Source organism: Indicator indicator, chromosome 14 (genome assembly GCF_027791375.1).
Source record: "Indicator indicator isolate 239-I01 chromosome 14, UM_Iind_1.1, whole genome shotgun sequence".
Taxonomy (NCBI): Eukaryota; Metazoa; Chordata; class Aves; order Piciformes; family Indicatoridae; genus Indicator; species Indicator indicator.
The window spans coordinates 16,968,370-16,992,527 of record NC_072023.1 but is presented as its reverse complement, the minus strand read 5'-3'; the positions used below and the strand labels follow the sequence as shown (position 1 = coordinate 16,992,527).

The following is a 24,158-nucleotide window of genomic DNA, read 5'->3' as shown; positions in this document are numbered from 1 at the left end:
GAAGTATGATCAGCAATGCAAAGCCAGTCATGGCCTCAAGTAGAGACAAGGGGGAAGCTCAAACTCACACGCAAGGACTGGAATGGTCGTAGAGACCTCTGGTGGAAACACAGAGCAAAGCAATCTGGTGGTAGAGAAGTCACCATCTCTTTTCTCTAAGATGCCTGTCTTCTGAAAGAGCTCTCCCATCTGTAAACTTTACACTCATATGTACAGGGTAAATAGTCAGTAAACAGTCCATGTTACTTGCTTGATTTTGTTTGATATGACTAGCTGCTCTAAAACATCTCGGGAACGATCTGCAAAAATACCAAGGAATTTCTTGTTATTCATTCAGAAGTGTTTAAACAGCAAAATAATCCAATTGTATATCTGAACTACTGTTTATCTTGCTATTACAATATCACACTTTAGATACACTTGTAGTAATTCAAATCTACTCAGTTCTTTCTCCAACCACTTAACTGTAAATGATCACTAACCAAATTAACTTAAAAAAAAAACAAGATACAACACCTCTCTTCAGTTGTTGCTTTTTTCTGTCTGAACAGTGCCATGCTTTCTTGAATAGATACTGTTCCATACTTTTGGAACAGAGTAGGAATTTAAGATGCTAACATACTTTTCTAAAGTCTTATCATCAAGTTTGGGTCTTTCTCAGCACATTGTGGGGGTGGAAGGGCAGGGAAGAAGGAAATTGAAAAAAAAAAATCCAGATTCCAAAACAAAAACAGTAACAAAATTTCTGAAAGGTGCCATGTTTCAAAGCAAACTCTCACCTTGCTTTGAAAATCTCAGTGTATGATTATTTTATCTATTAAGTTATTACTTAAGATCACTGACATATTATGCTTTTCCAGCATGCAAGAAGATGCTGTTTAGAAGTAATTACCCTGCATGATTTGGCCTACCTGTCATCAATGGGCATCCATGGAACAGAAAAATGTGTATCTTTGGACATGAAGTAAGGACTGCTTCCACAGCAACATCAGTCAGATTCACACAGCGTACCATGTGGATCTCCTGTTATGAAAATAGTAGTAACAAAAGCCTGTTATAGTTTTGGAGGCAGAGCTTATCTTTGCTCAATCTTTTTCAGATGCAAAGGCCCACCATTCCATTTTTCCACCTATCACCTGCAATGCTGCTGACTGGAAGAGTCACATCAAAACCAAGAAATACCTTGTGCAAGTGATAAAGGGACACCTGGCTCGACCACCAGGAATAATGGCTTGACCGCAGTCTCACCCCCACACGCTGCACAGTAGCAGATAACAAGGTATCAATATTGCCCTGATTTCATATCTCATTTGGAGATTTGCACTTAAATGCACAGCTTTTAGGAAAGTAGAAACAAATATTGAGCAAAGGAAAATTTACAAGCAAAACCTGTACTTCTATTCAGATATTTTCAAGTCACTTCTAGTATATACGTATATACATACGCATATAGATAAAAAAACCCTCATTGTTATGGTCTGAAAAATATTCATTTCATCTTGTACCAGAAGACTTAGAAAGACTAAAAACACTGTTGAAAGTAGACAAAATCAGCTGGAGAAAAAAAAAAGGCAAGTCTAACTGTTCACCCTTCAAATAAAACAAGCATTCTGTTTTTCTCCAGGATATTCATATTGTCAGTTGACTCAAACTCAGTATTTTGTTTTGAGTTAGTTTTTAAATTAAACACTATAAGCTAGCAAAAATATTACTTTCCCCCCCATCTTATAGATTGATAACTTGGAATCAGAACCAGCCTCTATGACAGTAAAACTACACATGCAAGTAAAAAATATAGGAGATCATTTATTGTCAGAGGAATAAGATGCCTCTTCTCTAACACTAGCTCAGTGCCTGTGGCAGTTTGGGCTGGGTGCCCCCTGCCACTGCTGCATGAGATACACCTCTGGTGTCGTGGGTGCCCACCCAATAGGGGTGGACACAGGAAACGGCGTATTTCTACCCATAAATCCTGCACCCTATAAAGCCATCTGCAGAGTCATTCTCTTCCTCTTTCTTCCCTCCCTGCCCCCATGGGAGATGTCCTCTCTTATCGGGTAACGGTGGGGGGTACCTCAGGCCTCTTGGGCCTGTCTAGGCCTAATGCCAGGAGGAGAATGGAGGGGAGGCAGTCTCAGACCTGGCCAGCCTGAGACTCGCCTAGCAGGGGGAGGGGGAAGAAAGAGCCCTGGGGGTTTTGGGTAGACCCTCAGGTGGGAGGAAGGGAGGATAGGGAAACCTTTGGGAATTCTGTGAGGGGTTCTGTACGCTTTGGGATACTCTTTGGCACTATCCTTTGTAGTCTTTTGTAGCTTCACCAATTGCTTTTCCATTTAAACTTTCCATCACTCTCCAATCCATTTGTGTGAGTCTCATTCTTTTGTCCCTTTTGGGGCAAGAGATGTTCTGGCTGGCCTCAAACCAGCACAGTGCCCATCTTATATAAAGATAACTTATAAAGGCAACTGTGAAAATGAAGTTAAGAGTTTCATCTACAGAGAGGTGCTTGTTAAGGTAATTTGTTAAACCCATGAAATTATCCACTTTAAAATTCTGCTTCAGTGTTCAACAGACTGAAGAACTCCAAAGAAATCTAGATAAAAAGTTAAGTGTTCATTTGCATTTGTTACACATCTTTCTAAAACATCATGACTGAAAACAAACATACTACATTGAACAGTACAAAAGTAATTTTGAAAAGACTGACATTCTCAAAAAGCTGGTCTGGGACACTGTTAGAGAAAGAGAGAAAATATTGAATTCATAATCAAAATCAGGGCAAGTGTGTACACAGGTAAAAGTTAGTTTAATAAAAACCATCCCTCAGAAGCAATACTGCTGATAATAATTTAACAATGCAGGTATATATTTTTCGTTTCTTTGTTATTAGGTTAAATCGGTTACCTTTAAATTCTTTGAACATGTTCCACTCACTAGTGCTACAACGCCATCATCTGTTACCTAGAGGAAAAAACACATTGTTACTTACACAATGGTTTAAAGCCCATTTTTTTCAACCACAGCTACTTGGGGGAAAAGAAAATAGTATTAATTTATTCACTTCCTGCAGTCACTGAATACAGTTTACATTAAAATATTTTCTACCCAACTAAGCTTGTAGATAAAATTATCCCAGTACGGTTTTTTTCAGTCTATTAAACACTGTTGCTTTTTACTCCCACATGAGCCGGTCTGGCTTTCTGTCAGGACATTTCCAACTGTGTAACTGCTATTTCTGCAGTTTCCTTGTCTCATTTAGCAGTGGGTATGCTATTATGGTCAGAGCATGACACTTTTAATTTATAAGGTTTAAAGCGCTTCTGCTCTACCTAGAACAATTCTCCTGTTTTCAGGATTGCTTCAGATGTTCCAGAAAGAAGTTTCTCAGGTTGAAAAAGAAACAAAACAAAACAAAACAAAAAAACAACAGTAATCATTGCAGTCTTATCTGCTGTCTGACTTATCTTGAAGTAAACCAGTTATATAAGAAAAAGATCCCTCAAACAAGGAGTGTTATAGCAGTCATTTGTGGCAGGGCAGCCATCTGTCCTGACAAAGGCCAGGGCTTTACAGCCATTTAAACCAAATAATTTTGTTTCAGGCCCTTACCTTGCCTTTGTGGCATGCTTGCTCCCAGCTACTTAGAATGACAACAGGTCAGACTCAGATAAGATATAAACGGAGCCCTGTTGGAGAGCCAGTTCTGAGTTGGTCCTCCTCAGATCAGCAGGTCTACAGCTGGGGACTCTCCCCTGAGATCAAGACAATACCCAAGGAAACTTCCCAGGATTGAGCGAGTCCTCAACTCCCTCCTTTTGGCGAGACAATAGTTCTGCATGTATACTTGCATGAGCCCTCATCCTCTTTTGGGTAACTGATCCCCTTTCTGGATACCCTTTTGTAAGTGAGTGTATGTGACTTTTGGGTCACCTTTCTAAAAAAGAATATTCATGAAATTTAGGAATGAGTTGTGTAGTATTATATTCCCACCTGACACCTGAACTTGTAATTTACTTTGGTCCACCACAGGGCTGGGTAATTTTTGATTTGAATAAATTTGCATTTTGGGTAGCTACTCTTTGTGGGTACCACCATGATATCATCATACATTTGCACTAAAAGTTTTACCAAAGTTATTGACTACAGGCACAAAGCAATGATTACCTGCAAGAGAGAGAAGAAAGACAAAAGACATTCCTTTCCTTAGAAAGGGAAGAAAGGCAAATTTATCAATTTGCTTACAGGAACCAAATTCATTAAACTTCCTCCCCATGTCAAAAGCAGGATTGGATATCAGATCCACCACACCATCTTCTCCATAGAGCTTATATTAAATGGCAGGAACTGCAGTCATCACATATATACAATAATGCTTAGACAAATTTGACAGCAAGAACCAAGAGACCACAAACTCCACTTTTGTTTAAAGATTTGATTATGCCTGTTGCACAAATTGTCTGATTGCCTTCTGGTTCTCTACTGCGAGTCTACTGTACAGCACTGTAAGAAAGTCAGATCAGTGTGAGTGAAGAAAGGACAGGAACATCCCAACATGGAGGCACATAAAAGCATATAAAAACAGCTAGTATTGTCAGCACCTAGTTCAATGGGTCATCAAGATGACAGCTCCTCAACACACCCAGACCAGGAGACAAAGGGCAGTAAATGATTAAATTCTAATAACTCCCATATACAGGACAGAATGGAGTAATCACGATCTGTTCCTAAAGGGTATATAACGGCACATACAAAAAACAGGGCATAATCATCAACTTAAGACCAACCCAAGTAAGTGATGAAGAGTTGACAGCCTGTGCTCCTTATCCCCTATGTCATCAAAACAAACCTGGACTAGACTGTCTGGTTGGTGTCTGAACAAGAGAGAGTGCTGAGTGCTACTGCTTTGATGCCAGGGAATATAAGGTTATGGTAGTGTTGAGGGCACAAAACCAGTTTTGTATTAAAACAAACAACCCTTGTTTCCCTGCAGGAGCTCGCAGTAACCACTGCTATGCTATTGTTACAATGTTGCAGTGTTGTTTCCTATTTAATTGAATATCTATCTACATGCATCATCCACATATATCTGACCATTCTCATAATGCCACATCTACCCATCCTTATCAAGGGGTACACTCTTATATTAGGGACAAACTAACTGTAATTAGTACCACTCAAATCGTGAGCCTCTTGGTACAGAGCAGTAATCGTCAAACTCTGTATGCATCTCTAGCATACAGAGCTTACATAGCCCGCTACTATCAGTTGAGTACATTAGCAGTCTAGCACCATTCTACATGAGAAGTGTCTGAACACATAAAATGGCTAGCCCACAACTCTCCTGCTTCTGCCAGAGAACTCACCTGTCCCATATCCTACAGAGCAAACTGCTATAGTCTGCATAGTCCCTTCAGGCAACATTCTTCCCACAATTCTTTGCCATACAGCAAGGCAATGCGCATTAAAGAGGAAATGTACTGTTTTAATTTTATCACCAGAGCCTTAAAAATAAACAAATGAAAGTCCTCTGGCCAGTTGCTACCATAGTTACCTGAGTAGATGAAAAGTCCACACTGTGGAGAAATTTGCAGTTTTCTCCTAGTGCCTGCAGAGATGCATCCATGATGCCTGAGCAGCCACCCAAGCTCACTATTTCTAGGAACTGGCAGTTGAGTGCAAGAGCAAGAACTCCACTGTCAGTTATATCACAGCACCTTTTAAAAGAGGCTTCACGCAAGTAAGGACAGGATAAGGCCAGTGCTATGACACCTGTCAAAGAAACAAAGCCATTTAAAAAATCGTTCATTTTTTAACATAACCATAATGCTGAATCCAATAGGCTGTCCCCTGGTCACTGATTGTTCAACTTTCAGTTCACGCCTTGACAACAAGATTCTGTATAACAAAAATAATTTTGTGCTGTTTCTTTTAATTCAAGGATGAGAAAAAGAAAATTACAACGAGCAATGCTGGAGTTAAGATTTCTAAATGCTTGATTCCCTTCCATACTGCAGAAGGATACTTGAGGGATGTTACCTAAATGAGGTATTACCCGAGTGAGTGCATGAAAAAGTGCCAATGACTTAATTAAATAGGAAAGTGTATCACTGTGCACTGGAAAGAAAATACAAACCAAGACTGATGCAATGTATGGTATACATTAGCTCAGACAGGGACGTTGGACTCAATGATCTCCAGAGGTTCCTTCCACCCCTTACCATTCCATGATTCTATGGCTATTTGGCCTCAATTTTCAATAAGGAAGTGGTAATAATGGGGCAAAGGAGTAAGTGTAATCAAAAGACAAATCAAAACTTGTGGGAAATAAAACTCAGCAAGTTGAATTCTTTTAACCTAATAGCTCCTTGATACAACTTGAAATTGGAGGTTAAAAGTAATACCTGAAATTGTGAAGCAATTCAAGTCTTTAAAGCAAGTCAAGTCTTTAAAGTCAAAGAAGATGCTATAATCTTACTTAATATCAAACACATTTAATTAGAAGAGGGTAAAAAAAATAATTTAGGAAATCACACACCTGAAACTTCAACCCTAGTGGTACTGGAGAGGCTCTGGAACAAATTTTGAAGAAGGAATAATTAAAATAAAGTGGAAAATATGATCAAATCTAGCACAGTTTTACCAGAAACCTATCATGAGAGTAACCTGATAGCTCTCTCTCATAAGACAATCGGTGCTCTTGGCCTATAATTTACACCACTGAAGTGACTTTTAATTAGTATTGGTGTGGCACTGGGGATTTTTTAAGCAATATTTACCCTAGCTACTGTTGCAATCTAACAAGAAAAATAAAACAGAACTAACATCTTAGTTATCTATACACAGATAACATACCTTCTGAAGTGATTCCCAATCTGTTTTCTTTGCAAGAATTTAAGTTGATTTTTTTCAGTTGCTTGCAGTTATAAAGCTGCAGTAATGCATTATCTGAAATATCACAGTCTCGGAGGTCTAGAGCCTCTACAGCTGGGTGCAATACCTGCAACAAAAACCTACCACTTCAGTCAAACTGCGCAATGTCACAGAACATACATACTTTTATCTAAAACGCTTGCAGTGTCAGCCATCGCATAGAACTTAATAAAAATATTCTTTAGAGGATGGAGTTGCCAGTCATAGGAACTATAAACTCTGAAGAAAATATGGTATGTTTGCCACAACAGTTCAGCTCCTACAGCACAAACACTCAGTTTCTGTGATCACATCTAGAGTAGCAGGGGACTAACACTACTATTTTAGGGTACCCATGCTAACACTAGTGCTTCTGCCAGCACAGATATGGTAGAAGGATAATAACGTCAAACGTACTTAACACAACTTTGATGGCAGAATCTTGCCCCAGAGTATTTTTTCTCATCTAACACACACTTTTTCTTATAAACAAGGAATCTCATTATCCACACCACGAGGATGTACCAAATCCTCATTAAATAGGCTCTTTCACTCCCACAAGGCCATAAGTTGGAGTTTTTGTAAAATACTCCCAGAGAGGACTTACGAATATAGAGCTAAAGCAAAAGAAGGCCTCAGATTTTATCAGACTAGTTTGTATGAGTCTAGTTTCCTGTATTGAAAAGGATTGACATATGTCACGTGATTACATAGAAGTCAATTATCAATGAAAGGAGAACATTTTTAATTCACTTGACACTACAAACAAAACCTTATTACTATGAATACAGGACTATTAACATTATAAAGTTAAAAAAAACCCAAAACTGTAAAAACAGAGACATAGTAAGCATATCTGAATTTGTTTCGTGCAAACAGTTTTAGTTCAGTTCATCTCTGTATACTGACTAATACAAGCAGAATAGTTTTGGGTAGATTCTTACCTCACTGATATTTGAATCAGTTATTCGTCCTTGCCTACTCATTAAATTAATCAGTTTGTCCTTTATGTTGGGCGGCAACAACTTAATATCTGCAGCGTATCTGGAAAGGTTCTTTGTCAAACATCGAAGGCATCTGAAATAAAGGAAAGTTACTGTACAGTCAAAAAAAGGCATTATATATTAGAACTGCAACAATCGAGCCTTAAAATGTCACTTTCTATATTCAGCTGACCTGCGGAAAAGAACTCCACAACTCGCAAAGAGTTATGAAGAGGTATGTTTGTTATGCTGCCGGATACAAGGGGGATCACTCTGCCCATCGCATAACATTCATGGCACAAGCCCTTATTTACGTTCCAAAAGCAAACATATTCATTAGGTTTCTGAGGATAGGCGTAGCTAATGCAAATTACTTCCAGGAACTCATTCACATAGGTGTTCTCCCATTCTCTGAGTGTAATCAAACCTGGTCAAGAACTCATTAGGTTGATACAAAGCAGCACCCCACCTTCAAGGGTACAATTATCTCCCATCCCTCCTTATCAGTTGTTCTGCCTGCCTAACTTTTACAGCTGGCCTTCTGAGGCCTCCGGAGGGTAGGGAGGATCTAATACCTAAAGACAGGATTCTTGTGTGCTTAAACTTAAAAACAAACATTTACTTTCCCCCTCATCACAGCTGTGCTGCGTTGAAACCTTACTAGTTCCAGATGTTCTATGTTGATACCAATTCAGTTGTTCCCCTTTGGGGCCAATTAACTGATCCTGGTGTGCAAGCGTTACCCAATCAGCTGTAGACAAGAATTGTAGCCTCATTCACTGCAATCACCGACCCAGCTCACAAAATGTTTGTTGCTAGTATATTCATAAGCTCTGAGAAAAGCCTTTTCACCATCTAAGCCTCCAATTGGTAGGCATTAAAATCTTTAGTATGGATAGATAGTTCCAAAGAGGAGACACTGCTCTTTCACATCAGTTAAAAACATGAAGGAGATATTTTCAGATGTAGCATTTTGTTCACTGCCTAGTTTGTAGCATTATTTTAATAAGAATAAATTCAGTGTAACTTTGTGTAACCCTTTTAACTCTGTGCGTTCACTCGAGGCAGAATTTTTTCTGTCTTAATGGGGTCAAGAAAATCTTGCATCAACAAACATGTCATCCTACAAAGTAGATTAAGCAAATACAGTAACAAGTGAACATACAGAAAATATAAGGGAAAGAAAATCCACTTGGATTTTTACAAGGTATTAAAAAAGCTTCATCAGTAATGGTTCTTCAAGAAATAAGGCTGGCCTCGTGTGACAGGTAGAACTACCCAAAAGAAACACAAAAGCCTGACAGACATCTAGAGATTGATAAACATCAGCTTGGTGCTCCTCAGACATTAACCATTAACGAGCATCTCCAAGCCCAGGCTCTTACTCTGCTTTTGCGTGGTCCTGTGGGCTCGGCCCACCAACTAATTAGAACTGACCACAATGCACCCTTGCCTCAGGATATAAATGAAGTCCTGCTACAAAACCATTTTGAGTCAGTCTCCATGCAGCAGGTAGCCTGGCAGTCAGATCCTCTCCCCTTACAATGGGACACCATCTTGTCACTGAAGTCAGGAAATGGAACTCCTTAACACCGAGACAGTAGTAAGAAGCAAGGCAGGCATCTCTTTATTGCAGCACAGGGGTGCATAGAGGTCTCTCCTCCAAGCATGCACACTGTGAAGATTTCTCATGGTTATTTATACATTCAGCTTTACAAAGTAATGCCTATCTAATATAATTATTCCTCCTAACTATTCACTTCTGCAGTGTTGTGTACTATAGAGGGACAGCAATCATGCAATCCTGTTTTTTAAGATTCCTAACACACTTCAATGTATATGAGGATACATAAAATATTAATGTGCCAACCTCCGCAACTGTAAATTACAATCACAGACTTATTGTGTCCTGAAGGGACAAAGCCTCAAATATACCCAGAACCAGACAATGGAGCAGGAACCAGGAAGTCTGGTTTTCCAGGACATTGCCCAGCCTTGTCTGAACATGCCCTAGGGGGTCCAAGTAGGCCAGGTGTGTGTGCCTTTGGTCATGCTTGGAGGTTAAAGTATCAGGCTTCTATCTCTTAATTTTTGTTGCCACTGGCCATCATTGTCCTGGGAAGTCTATAAATGCTAGCCCAAAGGGAGAGCAATTTGCCTTGTTTTACTGGAAGAAGCAACAAGAGCCACTGCAGAGGTTGCAGCTAAAGAACCCCTTCATAGCAGACAAAGCTACAAAAGCTGCCAGGGACAAGAGCTGCTCAAAAGCCCAAGAACGGAAGATACCCCAAATCACAGCCCTCCTGGACAGCCACATCATCTGCCTGCCTACACCATGCCAAGGATGCATCCTTCACAGAGAAGCCTCTCCCCAGCACAGCAGTGTCCACATGAATTCAAATGCACCCCATATTCTTGGGATTATAAGCACAGTAACCGAATATACTGGACTAAAGCGATTTGCAGCGAGTAACCCAGCAAATCTGACTTTTATAGGCATCTGTTAAAAGGTTCTGTTGCCCTAGCTGCTGTATTGGGTGAGTTTCTAGAGTTCCCCTTTGTGGGCAAAGCTGGTATGTTGCCAAAGTCTTTCTTTATAGTTTAAATTACTGCATGCCATTTCTGATTTTTGCTAATATTGTTTAAATTGTTACATGTCCTGCTTGTGAGATACCTTTCCACAATCAAATATTTTGGATCAGTAAATAGGTTTTATAAATATTTTCTGTGGATTTTTGATTAATAAAGTTGTTAATATTTTTAATAATCGTTCTGCCAATTATTAAATATTACTAACCATAACATACTGAAACAACAGAGGCAGCTCTGGGAAGAGTTTATTAATAGCTTCTATGCATCCTGAGCATCCTGACCTTCAGAGCAATTATCATTCATTAACATGCTAAAATACAACTGCTGGTCCTTAAGGAAGGAATTGAAGATATGTGAAGAGAACTTTTATTACCAAAAACCAAAGTACAAGCTAACTACATGAGGAATATAAATTATAGTGAACATCATCCAGAGGTAACTGAAAAGGTAACATGCTGTTGTCCAGGAAATTCCAAGGCTTTAAAAAAGCATTACACTACAGCAAAACTAAAATGAAGCGAGTTGAAATGGAAGAGAGGAACAACTCTCCACTGTCCTCTCTTGCTTAAAAACCTAACATGAGCTAGTCCTTGTGATGAAGTGCTTTGAATTGGAAGTTCTATTGTCTACTGATCAAAGCTACCTGAATTAGATTCCTTAGGCCAACTTTTCTTTTAAAATCCTATCCAAAATACTGAAAGAAAACATACTGTCCTAATTTTGCTTTTATAGAATGAACGTTTTCCCATTAACTCGCCCTACTACTAAACACAGAGCAGTTACTGTAACAGCACAGTAACTCGTTCTACTGCAACAGCACAGTAACTCGTTCTACTGCAGAGCGTTACATTCTATTTCATACTGATACTGTGCAGTAGAAATGACTTCATTGTTAGCCTTTGTGTCTTTGAGACAATACAGAACACAGCTGGAGATACAGAAAATATTTGTAGGTCTCAGATAAAGAGATGATAAATCAAGTAAGGAAAGGTAATAAATTGTGAAGGAAGCAGTTTTCTTCAAGGTAAGAAAGAACAGAGTTTTCTAAACAATTAAGACTCACTAATGAGTCCATACCTCTCTGAGCATGTGTGAATCTCGGGATCAACTAGCAAACAGAGTGAAGAACATCAAAGCCTCAGAGAAGGAGGAAATCAGGGGGATCCTTCTTGAAGACCCTTTCCCAAAATTCACCAGAGGATGGGAATGCTCATGTGGAAGATATATTTGCATATATTAGCATGACCCTTGAAAGGTTGATGAGTATGTTAATTAATTCCCAGAAATTTAGTGAATATGCATAGAATGCTGACATATATACTCTGCTCATTCTGGTGCTCATGTGGGTGGAGTGATCCCCTGTGTGCCCAGCCACAACTTAAAGGAATGTCTACTCCTCAAAACTGAAATCAGTGTTGGGGAGTTAACTTGACATTTTCAGTAACAACACTAGGTACTCTACACTTTTATGTGATCTGCATACAAACAGCAAGAACTAAGACTGGTAAGTAAAAAGCATAATGAGTTCACCTGGCAGACAGACTTTGTCCCAGTCTAACGTACTGAAAGAAACCATGAATCCTGCTTTTCATGGAAAAATTGAGGAGTGCTTTACTCCTGTAATGACCTGATAAAAGATCATTTCCCTTTTAAAAAACCACAACTGCTTTCTCCCTGCTCCATGTTACCACACTTGTTACAACAGCTGTTTATAGTTCAGAGTTGTCTCCAGAGTATTAAATGGTTCCAAATATGTCAAGAGGTACAGAAAAGTATTCTATGATCTATGATCTTCAACCTTGAGCTTTTTATGACAAGTTTAAAGCTACATGATAGGACAAATGTGCATATCTAATAATTATTCTACAAACAGCCTAACTTACATCAAAATGCTACCAAGTTATGTCACATGAAATAGAATAGCAGAACAGATGTTAGAAGAGGGACACATAAGAAGTGAATCAGAATAGATGCTAAATAAAAGCACTTTCTGTTTAGGTTTGGAGATCGTAAAAATAACTACCTTATTAAAAGGACTACTCAAGTACTCCTCACTACAATCTACACAAATAGATCTGTTTCAGTTTTAATTTCTGCTGTTAAGTTCTGCTAGTTAAACAATAAGCCTAAGGGTTAGCAGAATTAAGAAGCTGCCATAAACAGATTAGTGTACGAGAAGAAAGAACAAATTAAAATTACACCCATTGTGTATTAGTTTTACTGGTATTACAATTACACTGATATATTAATACAGAAAATTGCTGCAGCAGTTCTAACAAACTGGTGCAAAAAGGACTAATTACCAAAATTAGATTTTTTTTACATTCTCAAGTGCTGCAATACACCTAAAGAGAAATTCTTATGCATAAGATCTAAGGTTAATCGTGAGAACATAAGCATGTTATGTAACACATACCTTAAATACAATTTTAACAGATTAATCATGCACACAAAAAAAGTAAATACAGGTACTGTTTTAGCTTTTCAAAAAGAGAAAAGTTATTAGCAAGACAGAACCCTTGTAATTAACTACTATTAGTCCACATCATTGCACACCATCCTAACCAAACCTAAAGTCCAAACAGAGGTTCAAAAGGCTAGTTTCCATGGCCCACTTATCTCCCCAACCATTTTTCACTGTGCCTTCCTCATGCTGGTTATGAAATTCACAGAGCTGTTTGATATCTGATCTGAAGGAAAATTCCCTTGGCTAAAAGTTTGAAGTCAGAGAAGTAATACTGTCAGAAGTGGCAGGGGACAGCAGCAGCCTAAAGTTAAGCCAAACTAAATTCACCATAGTCACAACTCTGGAGTCCCTATAGACAGCTCTTTTTTGCAACCCAAATTTGTCAGGGACCAGCATGCCATGAAATCACAGCAACTGAAACTCATACCAACTGAAAACTCTACAGGGGACAAAATACTAACGCTAATACTAATCTGTTAAGCAAAGAAAGAAGTAAGATTTCCCACGTGGAATCACAATAAAAAACCTCTAGAGTTAGCAGTGAAATAAAGACACTTGTAGCAGGTCACTGCAGAAGACACTGCAAGGAAGAGACAGCAATTTAAAGCAGAATGCAGGCAGTTTAACCACAGGCCTTGGCTGCAGCATGAGTGACCACTAGATAACTGGACCACACACCGTAACTTTTAACTCATTCCTTTATTTGACTGCAGAAATGAAGAATACTTGTTTACTTCTAAAAAATACCCCCAAACAAAACAAAACAAAACAAAACAAAACACAAAACCAACCAACCAACCAACCAAAGTCCCTTCAAAGCTCTAAAGACCACAGTGAGTGTGAACCTCACCGCAAACAGATCTGTGCAGCAATCTGAAGGGGCTTGGCTTGTCTGATGTTGTGATAGATGGGGTCCTCAGCCTCAGAAGGGACACAGGATTGTTAACTGCATTTTCTACTCCTACTACTATTGTTTATGCAATAAAACAAGAGCCCGAACCTTTCCTACTAAGATTCCAAATGAATCAACACTTCCTCAGGGCAGAACAGCACCTACCTTTAGCTAAGACAAATCAAATAGACTTTCTGAGCCTTTTATGGGGCTGCATTCACCTCCTGCATGACTGTTCCCTCTTTTATGATGAATGCCTGTCATGTGAATGGGCATGCAGTTGTCATACACGGCCACACACTTTGGCATCATGCAAAACGTTGATTTATCGTATGTCACTTCTGCCAAACGCTGTCACCTCTCCTGTAGCTCCTGCTTAACTCTGCCAAACCCCGTCACCTACCCTGCCATCATTACTAAACGCTGTCACTCACTTGCACCACTCCCACCAAAAGCCTGCTAAACTCTGTCCTCTGCCCTGGCACTCCAGCCAAACCGTTCCCCTGGGCTCCTCCGTAGGAGGGCTGCGCGAACTGCTTTGGTAGAGCTGCCTTTACTGGAGGCCGCTGTTCCGCTGTGAGGGCAACGGTCTGACCCGCCCTGAACCCGCCGGGCACAGGATCTCGGGGCGGCACTCACAGGTCCAGGAGGAGCTGTGAAGGAGCGAGGAAATCCTTATCGGCGCCCTCCCAACGGCCGCTAAGGCGGCTCATGGCGGCGGCGGGGAGCGGGGAACGCGACACCGCCCGAACTCGACAGCTCCGGGCAACGGAGCCAAAATGGCGACGGCACTCTCCTCCTAGTGGGCATGATGGGAGATGTAGTCTTGCTCACAACCTGTCCAGGGATCACTTCAGGGGTTGTAGCGGGAAACGGCCGAAGATTCTCATGAAACGGCCTCAAATGTTGTGAAAACCTTCAAATCTCGCATAAAGGGGCTGTCTCTCAGCACTTAGTATTTAGAATAGAGTATCTCCCCTGGGAGATACTGGGGACAAAATACTTTTAGCCTGGATAAGGGACCAAGTTGTTTTGCACACCATTCTAACCAACGGCTGTTTTGCTTATTGCTGCCATCAGTAGTCATACCACAGCACCACCACCGGTTTTCCTAGTCTTCATCAGTCCCTAGAGACAAGAGCCTGCAATTATTTTTTTTCTCTCTTTCCTTCCATCTCTCTCCCCCTCCCTCCCTCCCTCCCTCTTTCTCTCTCTCTCTCCTTTTTTTTTCCCATTTTTACAATTCTGCCTGTGATATAAATTGAGACTACACAGTCCTCAGGTGATAACAACATTACTAGCATGTAACTGCAACATCGTTATCTTCAGACTCAAGACCCATAAGCTACCCTTACTAAAAAGAACAAGGGATCAACTAAGATAAGGAAACCTCTGTTCTTGCAAAATTAACTGAAGGATCCATATCTCACAGAAATATGGTGTGGAATAATTGCTGGAGGTGACTTGGAAATTAAACTTGTAAGGTACAGCGTTGTTCACACATTAGGGAGATGTATGATATTGAAGAAGGTTCTAGGTCAGAGTGCAATTGGCATGCAAGAAATCTATTCCACGGGGATTCCCTGAGCAACGCAGCCTGCAACTTTAGAAACAGCACTGAGGGTAGAGCGCAGTGAAGACACCATGGCCAGGCTCTGTGATATCAATGCTGGGATGGAAACTGGATGGCACTATGGAACTGTTAAGTTATATTTTAACTCATAACCATTTTGATTTTCCTGCATTAGCAAAACACTTGTTTGCTTGCGTGAGGCCTACAGTGGTCATCTGGTGGCCATTTGTGGAGGCATCCCCTTCCCCACCTTATCCTTTTATGGTATTGAGTCATGCCATGACTTAAATGTTTATCCAACTCAGCCAACTTCCTAGACAAAGATAAGGATGTTCCTCAAAAAAACACAGTTTTTTTTTTGACATTAGTTTATATGTTTGATGCACACAGACGGTTTCTGAGCTGATTAGTTATTTGTCTTGTTTTTCCTCATCCTGACATTTCAGGAGTAAAAGCTTTCTAACTAACTCCCTAGGTAAATGTTAAAACATTCTCAAGGCCTTATGCAATGAACAAAGAAACTACATAGTTATGCATTGATTCAGCTAAAAACACCAAGGCCTTGAACTTTGGAATGCAGCCTTAAAGTAACACAAGGTACCTGAGCAGCAGGGAGGCTACAGGAGCAGGTTAGCCTCAGCCACAGGTTCATGAAGGGCAGGTCCTGTTTAATAAACCTGATCTCCTTCTACGACAAGGTGACTCACCTAGTGGATGAAGGAAAAGTTGTGGATGATGTTTATCTGGACCTCAGTAATGCCTTTGACATAATTTTCCACAGCATCCTCCTGGAGAAGCTGGCTGCACATGGCTTAGATGGGTGCTACACAGAATTATTCCACTCCACGTGGAAGTGCAAGACAGCACTTCCATTTGCTGAGTTTCACAAGGTTCCTTTCAGCCCATTTCTCTAACTTGTCAGTTGCCTCTGTTCAAGAGAGACATCATCAGGTACATCAACTACTGTTCCCAGTTTTGGATCATCTGCAAAACTGCAAGAATGCACTTTGGCCTATTGTCAAGGTCATTAATGAAGATGTCAAGTGGTATTATACTAGTACTGACCACAAGTGACTGACCTTCCGCTTGTCTTTGTGCTGCCGATCACAAACTCTTCGAACCCAGAAGTTGCCAGGCTGTTTCCAATTGACCTGCCTATTCAATTATCCATACTGGGCTGGATAGCAAACCTATCTACTGGAAGATGTTCCTTCTCATTACAGGGTGTTTGGACTAAATGACCTTTAGAGATCCCTTCCAATCCAAACTATAATTCTATTAAGGCTTAGGCAATGAAGGCATTGAGGACCTCAGCCTTTTATATGCCTCCTTTGCATTGTGAGGTTCTGATTCTGTTGTATCTCAACAAAAAGGCAGAAGATACTTAAGAGAAAAAGATGGGCTTAAAAGTTACAGTGAGAAGTCTTACATGATGCTTCTAATGTTGGGAAACATGCAGTGATACAGCATGGACAGTCCTGTGGTAGAGACATTGCTGCGCAGAATTCTTCTGTGGTGAGGATCAATGGCCTCATTGTTCCACATATCTTTACTGTATTCTTTAAAGTGAAACAAAGCCATCAATCTGTTACTTGTACAATATTGAATGTTCTAGAGGGTACACTGAAGGTTGCTGAAAGTGTTATGCTTTTACACATTCCCATGGGAACAAACTCTTCTAAAGAGAACATACGGGTTGCATTGTTAATGGCAACACGTATTAATGCCATATTATATAATTAGGTTTAGCAGCCACTCAGGCTAACATATGCATCTCTAGCATCAAAATCTACAGTTCAATTCTGTTGAAGTGCTGCTCTTTTTTCTTTATAATGTCTTCTGTAGTGGCACAAACAGCAGAGTCAGTGATCCTCCAGCATGGACTGAGCTCACCTCGTGTGCCTCTACCTTAGTGCTGCTTCATGGACCCCTGGTTGACAAGGTAAGGAAAATAAATATACTCTTGGCATTTCCTCCATGTTTTGTGGTTGTTTCTGTATCCTGCCAGTACTGACTCACACATTTTGTGCAGTTGCCAGTATTCAGGAACAGTTGTGCTATGGCCAGCAAAAACTTGGTGCCACCCTGTTTTTGCAGTCTGCTGGTTGTAGCAGATCAGAGGATTCTTTTAGTGGTCCCTCAAATGAAACCAAGGAGTTGGGGATTTGGTTGAGAAAGGCACTTAATTTATTTTGCTTACGTGTGCAAAAGGAAAAGTTAGAAATACAGGAAAGGAGGAAAAGCAAGAAAGAACAAAAGCAAAAAGATAGTCACCACTGTGGAGCCAGTGACATCTCATAGGTCCTACGAGTTCTTTTGCTGTCTTCTTTCAGTGTGGGAGCTCCAAACTTCTAGCAGTTGCTTTTGCAGTTTTTGCCTTTCTACTCTCATGTATGTTTGCACTTCTTCAACTGGTTGCCATGGTTATAGCACTGTTCAACTTGTTCAAGCACCCATCCTGTGGGTTTTGTTGTGCATTATCTAGATCTAAACTGCACATGTGGCCATAATCTAGGGAGGATTCTTTTCATCTGAAGACTCCTCAAGAACCATTGACCATTCCATGACCCCGGGGTGCAGTTGTGCAATAAGCTCCAGCATGCATTACAACCCTCTTGAACATGGAACTTGTGGTTAAGTGCAATGAGCTCCAGCCTGCATTACAAAACTTGCAGTTTTGTCAGGTTATCAGTAGCTATAGTCACAGAGCTAAATTTAGGATGAGACATCCTGTTCAACTATTTTGCTTGCTATTGTCACAGAACGGCACAGAATCACAGAACATTAGGGGTTAGAAGGGACCTCGAAAGGTCATCTAGTCCAACCCTCCTGCCAGAGCAGGATCACCTAGAGCAGGTCACAGGAACATGTCCCAGTGGGTTTCGAATGTCTCCAGAGAGGGAGACTCCACAACTTCTCTGGACAGCCTGCTCCAGTGTTGTGTAACAATGTTTAGAAAAATGGTTCAGTTCTTCACAGCTGCATTCCAGGATGTCCCAGTACTGGGCACTGGAACCCCATGGAGACTTTCCTGGCTACATTTGCTCTGCTAGAAACATGGCCTGAAATAGATATCAGGGTAGTGATTTTCCCCCAGACAATTGAAATGGCTATGCATGGATTACCATGGAAAGCAGCTGGAGTATTCTCACAAGTTAGTGGGGAGATTGAGATGGTTATCAGTTAGTGGACTTAGAGCTCTTGACTGTGAAGTTGTAGCATTATGGAGTAACGGGCTTTACAAGATGCAAGTACTGATTTAGAGAAGGACAGGAAACTCAGTAAGTTTCTTGTATTATGCCTTTATTACAGCGCTGGACACAGGTAGGATCTCTCCAAAAGACCTGTGTATCGAAAGAGATTTCAGTACAAACTTATATAGTCCATGTTTCTTATCTTATTCGGAAATATACCAATGTGAAAATAACAGAGGGATGTTGAGGTTTACACAGGCAATCCTGTTTCCTCCTGTCTATACAAAGGTTATCTATCTAAGGATGACAAAGGATGGCAATATTTCACAGAGAGTCAAAGGTTATCTATACAGGAGATGGAAGTCCTGGTTCCTGTTTGTTGGGCTTTCCTCCTTTTCTTCAATCAGTACAGTTGAGCAAGTAGTAATTACTACTCAAGCAAAGTGGATCCATGGGCAGTGAGGTACTATAGAGCAGTTGATAACAGTACTGCTGTGGCAGATGCAGCTGCCCTAACATAAAACTCCCAAAAGCCTCACAAAAGTGTGACAGACACCTGACAAAACACGGCTTGCCAGAGACCAGATAAAGATCAGCTTGGCACCTCAAGGCCATTAAATGGCACCTCACTGTCTAGGCTCTTAGCCTGCCTTTGTTGTGTGCTTGCCTGCAGCTAAAGTACAGTCTAGACAGTTAGAGAATCACAGAATCACAGAATGTTAGGGACTGGAAGGGACCTTGAGAGATCATCTAGTCCAACCCCCCTGCCACAGCAGGATCACCTATACCAGATCACACAGGAACTCATCCAGGTGGATCTTGAATATCTCTAGAGAAGGAGACTCCACAACCCCGCTGGACAGCCTCGTGCAGTGTTCTGTCACCCTCACAGTGAAGTAGTTCTTCCCTCACAGTGAAATAATTTTTCCTCCTGTTTCCATTGAACTTCCTATGCCTCAACTTCCACCCATTGCTCCTTGTCCTGTCATTGGGCATCACCCAGCATAGCCTGGCTCCATCCTCTTAGCGCTCACCCTTTAAGAATTTATAAATACTAATGGGGTCAGCCCTTAGTCTCCTCTTTTCCAAGCTAAAGACCCCCAGCTCCCTCAGTGTCTCCTCATAAGGAAGACGTTCCACTCTCTCAATAATTTTTGTGGCTCTGTGCTGCACTCTTTCAAGCAGTTCCCTGTCCTTCTTGAACTGAGGGGCCCAGAACTGGACACAATATTTTAGATGTGGCCTCACCAGGGCAGAGTAGAGAGGGCAGAGAACCTCCCTCAACCTACCGACCCCACCCTTTCTAACACAACCCAGAATACCATTGGCCTTCCTGGCCACAAAAGCACATTGCTGGCTCATGGTCAACATTCCATCCACTAGAACCCCCAGGTTGTTTTCCCCTTCACTGCTTTCTAGCAGGTCAGTCCCCAAGCTCAGCTCAGATATATAAGCTAAGCGAAAGAAGGAAATGTGGGGACATTCATCGATCCTATGGAGCAACCACTATGCATATCGAAGCCCAGGAGTGACCCCACTCCCAGGAGTGACCAAATGTCATCTGGCTTGGTGGGAGGTAGAAAATAACATCTTTGTTTGCTTTTGATTCCATGTGCAGCCTTTGCTTTTACTTTGCATTATTAAAATTGATTCTATCTTATTATGGGATTTTTGCTATATTTTCACCTCTTCCCTGTACATCTAAGAAAGGGAGTGGTAGAACAGCTTGGTAGGCATTTGGCCCCAGCCAAGGCCAAACCACCACAGGAAGAAACTAAAATCTGTAATCAGTATGTAAATATGACTGTAAGTCAATCATCATACTCCAGAAATTATTGGCAGTCCAGGGCCCATTGAGCTCCTCCTCCCACTTCACAACAGTGGGCTAGAATAATTTTTCACTGAGACAATAACAGTTCCTAGAGATTTTGGAAGAAACTCTATTTTACAGATATTTAGAGAAGCCAAACATGCATATATGTTTATGCTTTGACTTCTTAACACAGTAATTTGGAGTAAAAGTATGAAGATTATTGCGAGTGGGCTAAGAATGGAAAAATTTGCATGTGAAAGCAGCAGTAAATATAATAGAGCAGGTTAATTTAGTGCACTTCAGAAGAAAGATTGAGATTCTTACAACCAAGAGATGGAGATCTGCAGAGGCCTGCCAGATGGTTGAAGGAGGGAATCTTGTGAAGATAAGACTGTCCTGTTTCAGCTAAAACTAATGAGGCAAGACTGAAACAACAAAACCAGGCAGCTTCAAAACAGATTTTGAAGGCTATAGTTACTGAGTGAAGACCTTTGCCTAATTAACTGCAAAATGAAATGAAAGTTTACACTCCTAAGTATGGTATTCAGACAAATTAAGTACATTCTGAACATATATGACTACATTACTCACCTAGAAATCAGAGACAGCTGGGATTAGAATATAAAAAATTCACAAGAGAAATACCTCTCTAAGTGGGGGAAAGACTGAAGATTTAGGAGATGGGGATGCTTGACAGGCTGTGCTCCTTTTCTGTGGGAACTAAGAATTGGCAGATAGTAAGAATGTCAAACTGACCTTCAGATTGTGTGGGGAACTGCGGCGATAACAGAACACCTGTCACGACAGTATGCGAAAAGCAGGCTGGAAAGCCCCCTGCAAGAGTGAGAGGCATCAGCGGGATTAATAAACAGACAAATATGAAGGTCACTAGGATGTGGGAATGGAAGTAAAGTATGTAAACATCGGCAGCTTGTGTATGGAGCAATTGTCAGCAAGTGGTCACCTCTCCACGAACTTGTGTAAGTGAATTTGTATTTTCAGTGCATTGCCTTGGGACTCGGCTGGTCCGAGAATGAGATATCTGCAGCTGATGGTTCACCACAAGTGGTGGTGCCCCATGCACTTTTCCTCCATTCAAAACAGGGCTGCCTTCATAATAAGAATTGCACCATCAATAAAGAGCTTAACTTCTTGCTAGCATCACTTTTAGTGCTATCGCAAAGATTTGCATCTCTGACTTTGTTGGATGTTACCAGGAATTACTAACTCAAGATCGATCCCTTGCAGTTAGTGTATTTATTACCAGCAATTCTGAATCTGTTATGTCTGTCACTTCAATAAATTAGACTGATCTATATTTCAACTTTTCAAAAGTGTCTCAGTGAAAAGTCCCATTGAGGCCTCTGAAAAAGGCAAAAGTCAATTTTGCCAGGCAATTTCACTAATAGTCCCAGGTCTCTGGGATAGGCAGACTTCAGGGTCTTAACAACAATATGACACCTGGAGAGCTCACTTTGATAGATACATCTTTGTTGCTTTAAGTAGGAGAGAATGAGTAGGAATGAAATAACTTTTAAAGTAAAAGTGCCTTCCCCTTCCATATGTCCCACAGTGAGTTTAGTTCCATTTATTTCCTGTGTTAACAGGTAACAATAGTTAGATAATATCACAGAATCACAGAATTGTCAGTGTTGGAAGGGACCCCGAGGATCATCTAGTTCCAACTGCCCTTCCACAGGCAGGGACATCCTCCACTAAATCAGGTTGCCCACAGCCACATCCAGCCTGGTCTTAAAAACATCCATATGTATTTGATAAATCATCTCAGTTCCTGGATACTTCCATAAGTTAAGAATAAGGCACCAATGTGTACCATAATTAATCAAGCAATTAATTCTTGAACATCTGCTGTTGCATCAGCTCTGTTAGACTGGCTTGCTCTGACTCCCAATTACCGCTGAAGGGTGTGACATGTGCCTTATCTCTGACGCCAGAAGGTTTGCACAACAGTTACTGTTCCTGCATTATAGTTTGTTAGCCTGTATAAATTATAAGATCCTTTTTTCATGATAGCAAATGTATTTCTCTTAGGACACAGTATCTCATGGTATTAGCCAGCATAGTTTGTCTGGTCAATGGATTCTCTCCCTGAAAACTGGACTTGATGCATACAAATAAGAAAGCAGACTTTGTGCCCTGCTTTTGTCCCTTCAAAAGAGGACTGTAAGGTACTGTTGCAGAGGCACACACAAAACAGCCAGCAACAGCCGCCTGAAAACTGTGGATTTATTGCAATTAATCTGTTCTCCTCCTGACTTCTGCTCTCCTTCCAACTCAATAAAAGTAAAGGTTTGGATGTCAGCTGGGAATATACTGCTGCACAACCAGATAAGTTATCTGGAGAGACATGGACCAAAGTGTGCACTCACTCACTTAGAAAGGGAAAATCTCCCCACAGGTACACAAAATGTATACATATACACTCACCAAAGCTCTGAGTAGGGGTAAGAGGTGAGATGAGGACTTCTTAAATGAGGTCCCAGTCTAACAGAAGAGGATTTAATTGCTTGCCTGCTTGCTGCGGGGAGAATCCCCTCTCTCCGTAGCAGGACTCCATTTATATCCTGTCAAGTGTGCTGTGATCAATTTCTTAATTAGTCAGAGGACCAAGTCCTCCAAACAATGAAGGAACTTCTGGGCCCAGAAGCACCCAGTCTGGGGGGCTTTGAGTTGACCTTTATCAGCTTCTAGCAATCCTCAGCCCTTTGTGTTTGCAAGGGTGGTTGTACCTGCCACAAGTATTAATACACTAATCTCCTGATCTGAGTGATGGTGGGCCCAGGTCACAGATAATGGGCAGGTAAGGAGAAGATAGCTTGTACAGCTCTCTCAGAACTAGAGCTAAGGTGGTATTTGCGTGGGAGACCACAAGAAATCCTGAGGTAGACTGAAGTAAAAGGCTGAGATACACCTAGGCAAGTGTGATTCCCCTTATTGCCCAAAAGGAGAGATAAGAAATGCTGCTGACGTATGGAAAAGAACTCTATAACTCGAAAGTTATAAAGTAGGTATGTTTATTGCACAAGATGCACAGGGGAATCCTTCCTCCAAAGACATGCATACCCAAGGGAGCAAGCCATCCCAGATTTATACACTGAAAGCATGCATATTCATCAAACGCCTACACATTTTTATCACTGAAACCCGCCTATTCCCGCTTCCTATGCTAATTGGCTTATCAGTCCTCTGCACCTGCGTAGTTCTCTTCAGAAATTGTGGGCAGGGGTCCTCAAAATGTGGGAGGTGGTCTTTGGGAGGAAGGCTGTGGGTCTTCATCATGACGTCCTTTTCACCTCTTGCCTGGAATTTTGGTGATCGTGCAGTTCTGCAACATCCTTATTGACTTAAGCCTATGTATGTCCTTGGTGGTTGTCTGCCTTTTCTCATCGGGGGGGTTTGCTGACGGATTTATGATGGGTGCCAGTCAGTGTTTCTTTTCCTAGATGACATTATATTGCTCTTGCCTTGTTCTTTAGATAACCTTGGAATGCTTTCGTGCTGCTACTTACGAGTATACAGTGTACTCTTTTTAGCTATTAAAGACCAGCTTCTTCCTTTGCTAGTCATCTATTTCTATATGACTTCATAATTATCTATTTTGTTTCTATGTTCCCGGCGTAGATATACAATTGATCATAATGTTCTATTCTATGTTCTCTTCTATTTCTGCATATCCCCATATCACTGCACCACTACATCTGTTGTGGGAAGGAT

General features: G+C 41.0%; 1 protein-coding gene across 1 annotated transcript; it reads right to left on the bottom strand.

Annotated features, from left to right (window-relative positions):
- Positions 1-216: 216 nt before the first annotated feature.
- AMN1 (antagonist of mitotic exit network 1 homolog) lies at positions 217-14,556 on the bottom strand. The gene is made up of 7 exons (XM_054386959.1): positions 14,483-14,556; positions 7,854-7,986; positions 6,853-6,997; positions 5,552-5,769; positions 2,905-2,961; positions 912-1,023; positions 217-299 (listed from the first exon to the last, which is right to left on the bottom strand). The coding sequence occupies exons 1-7, from the start codon at positions 14,554-14,556 to the stop codon at positions 226-228; spliced, it is 813 nt and encodes a 270-aa protein (XP_054242934.1). The 3' UTR covers positions 217-225.
- Positions 14,557-24,158: the final 9,602 nt, after the last annotated feature.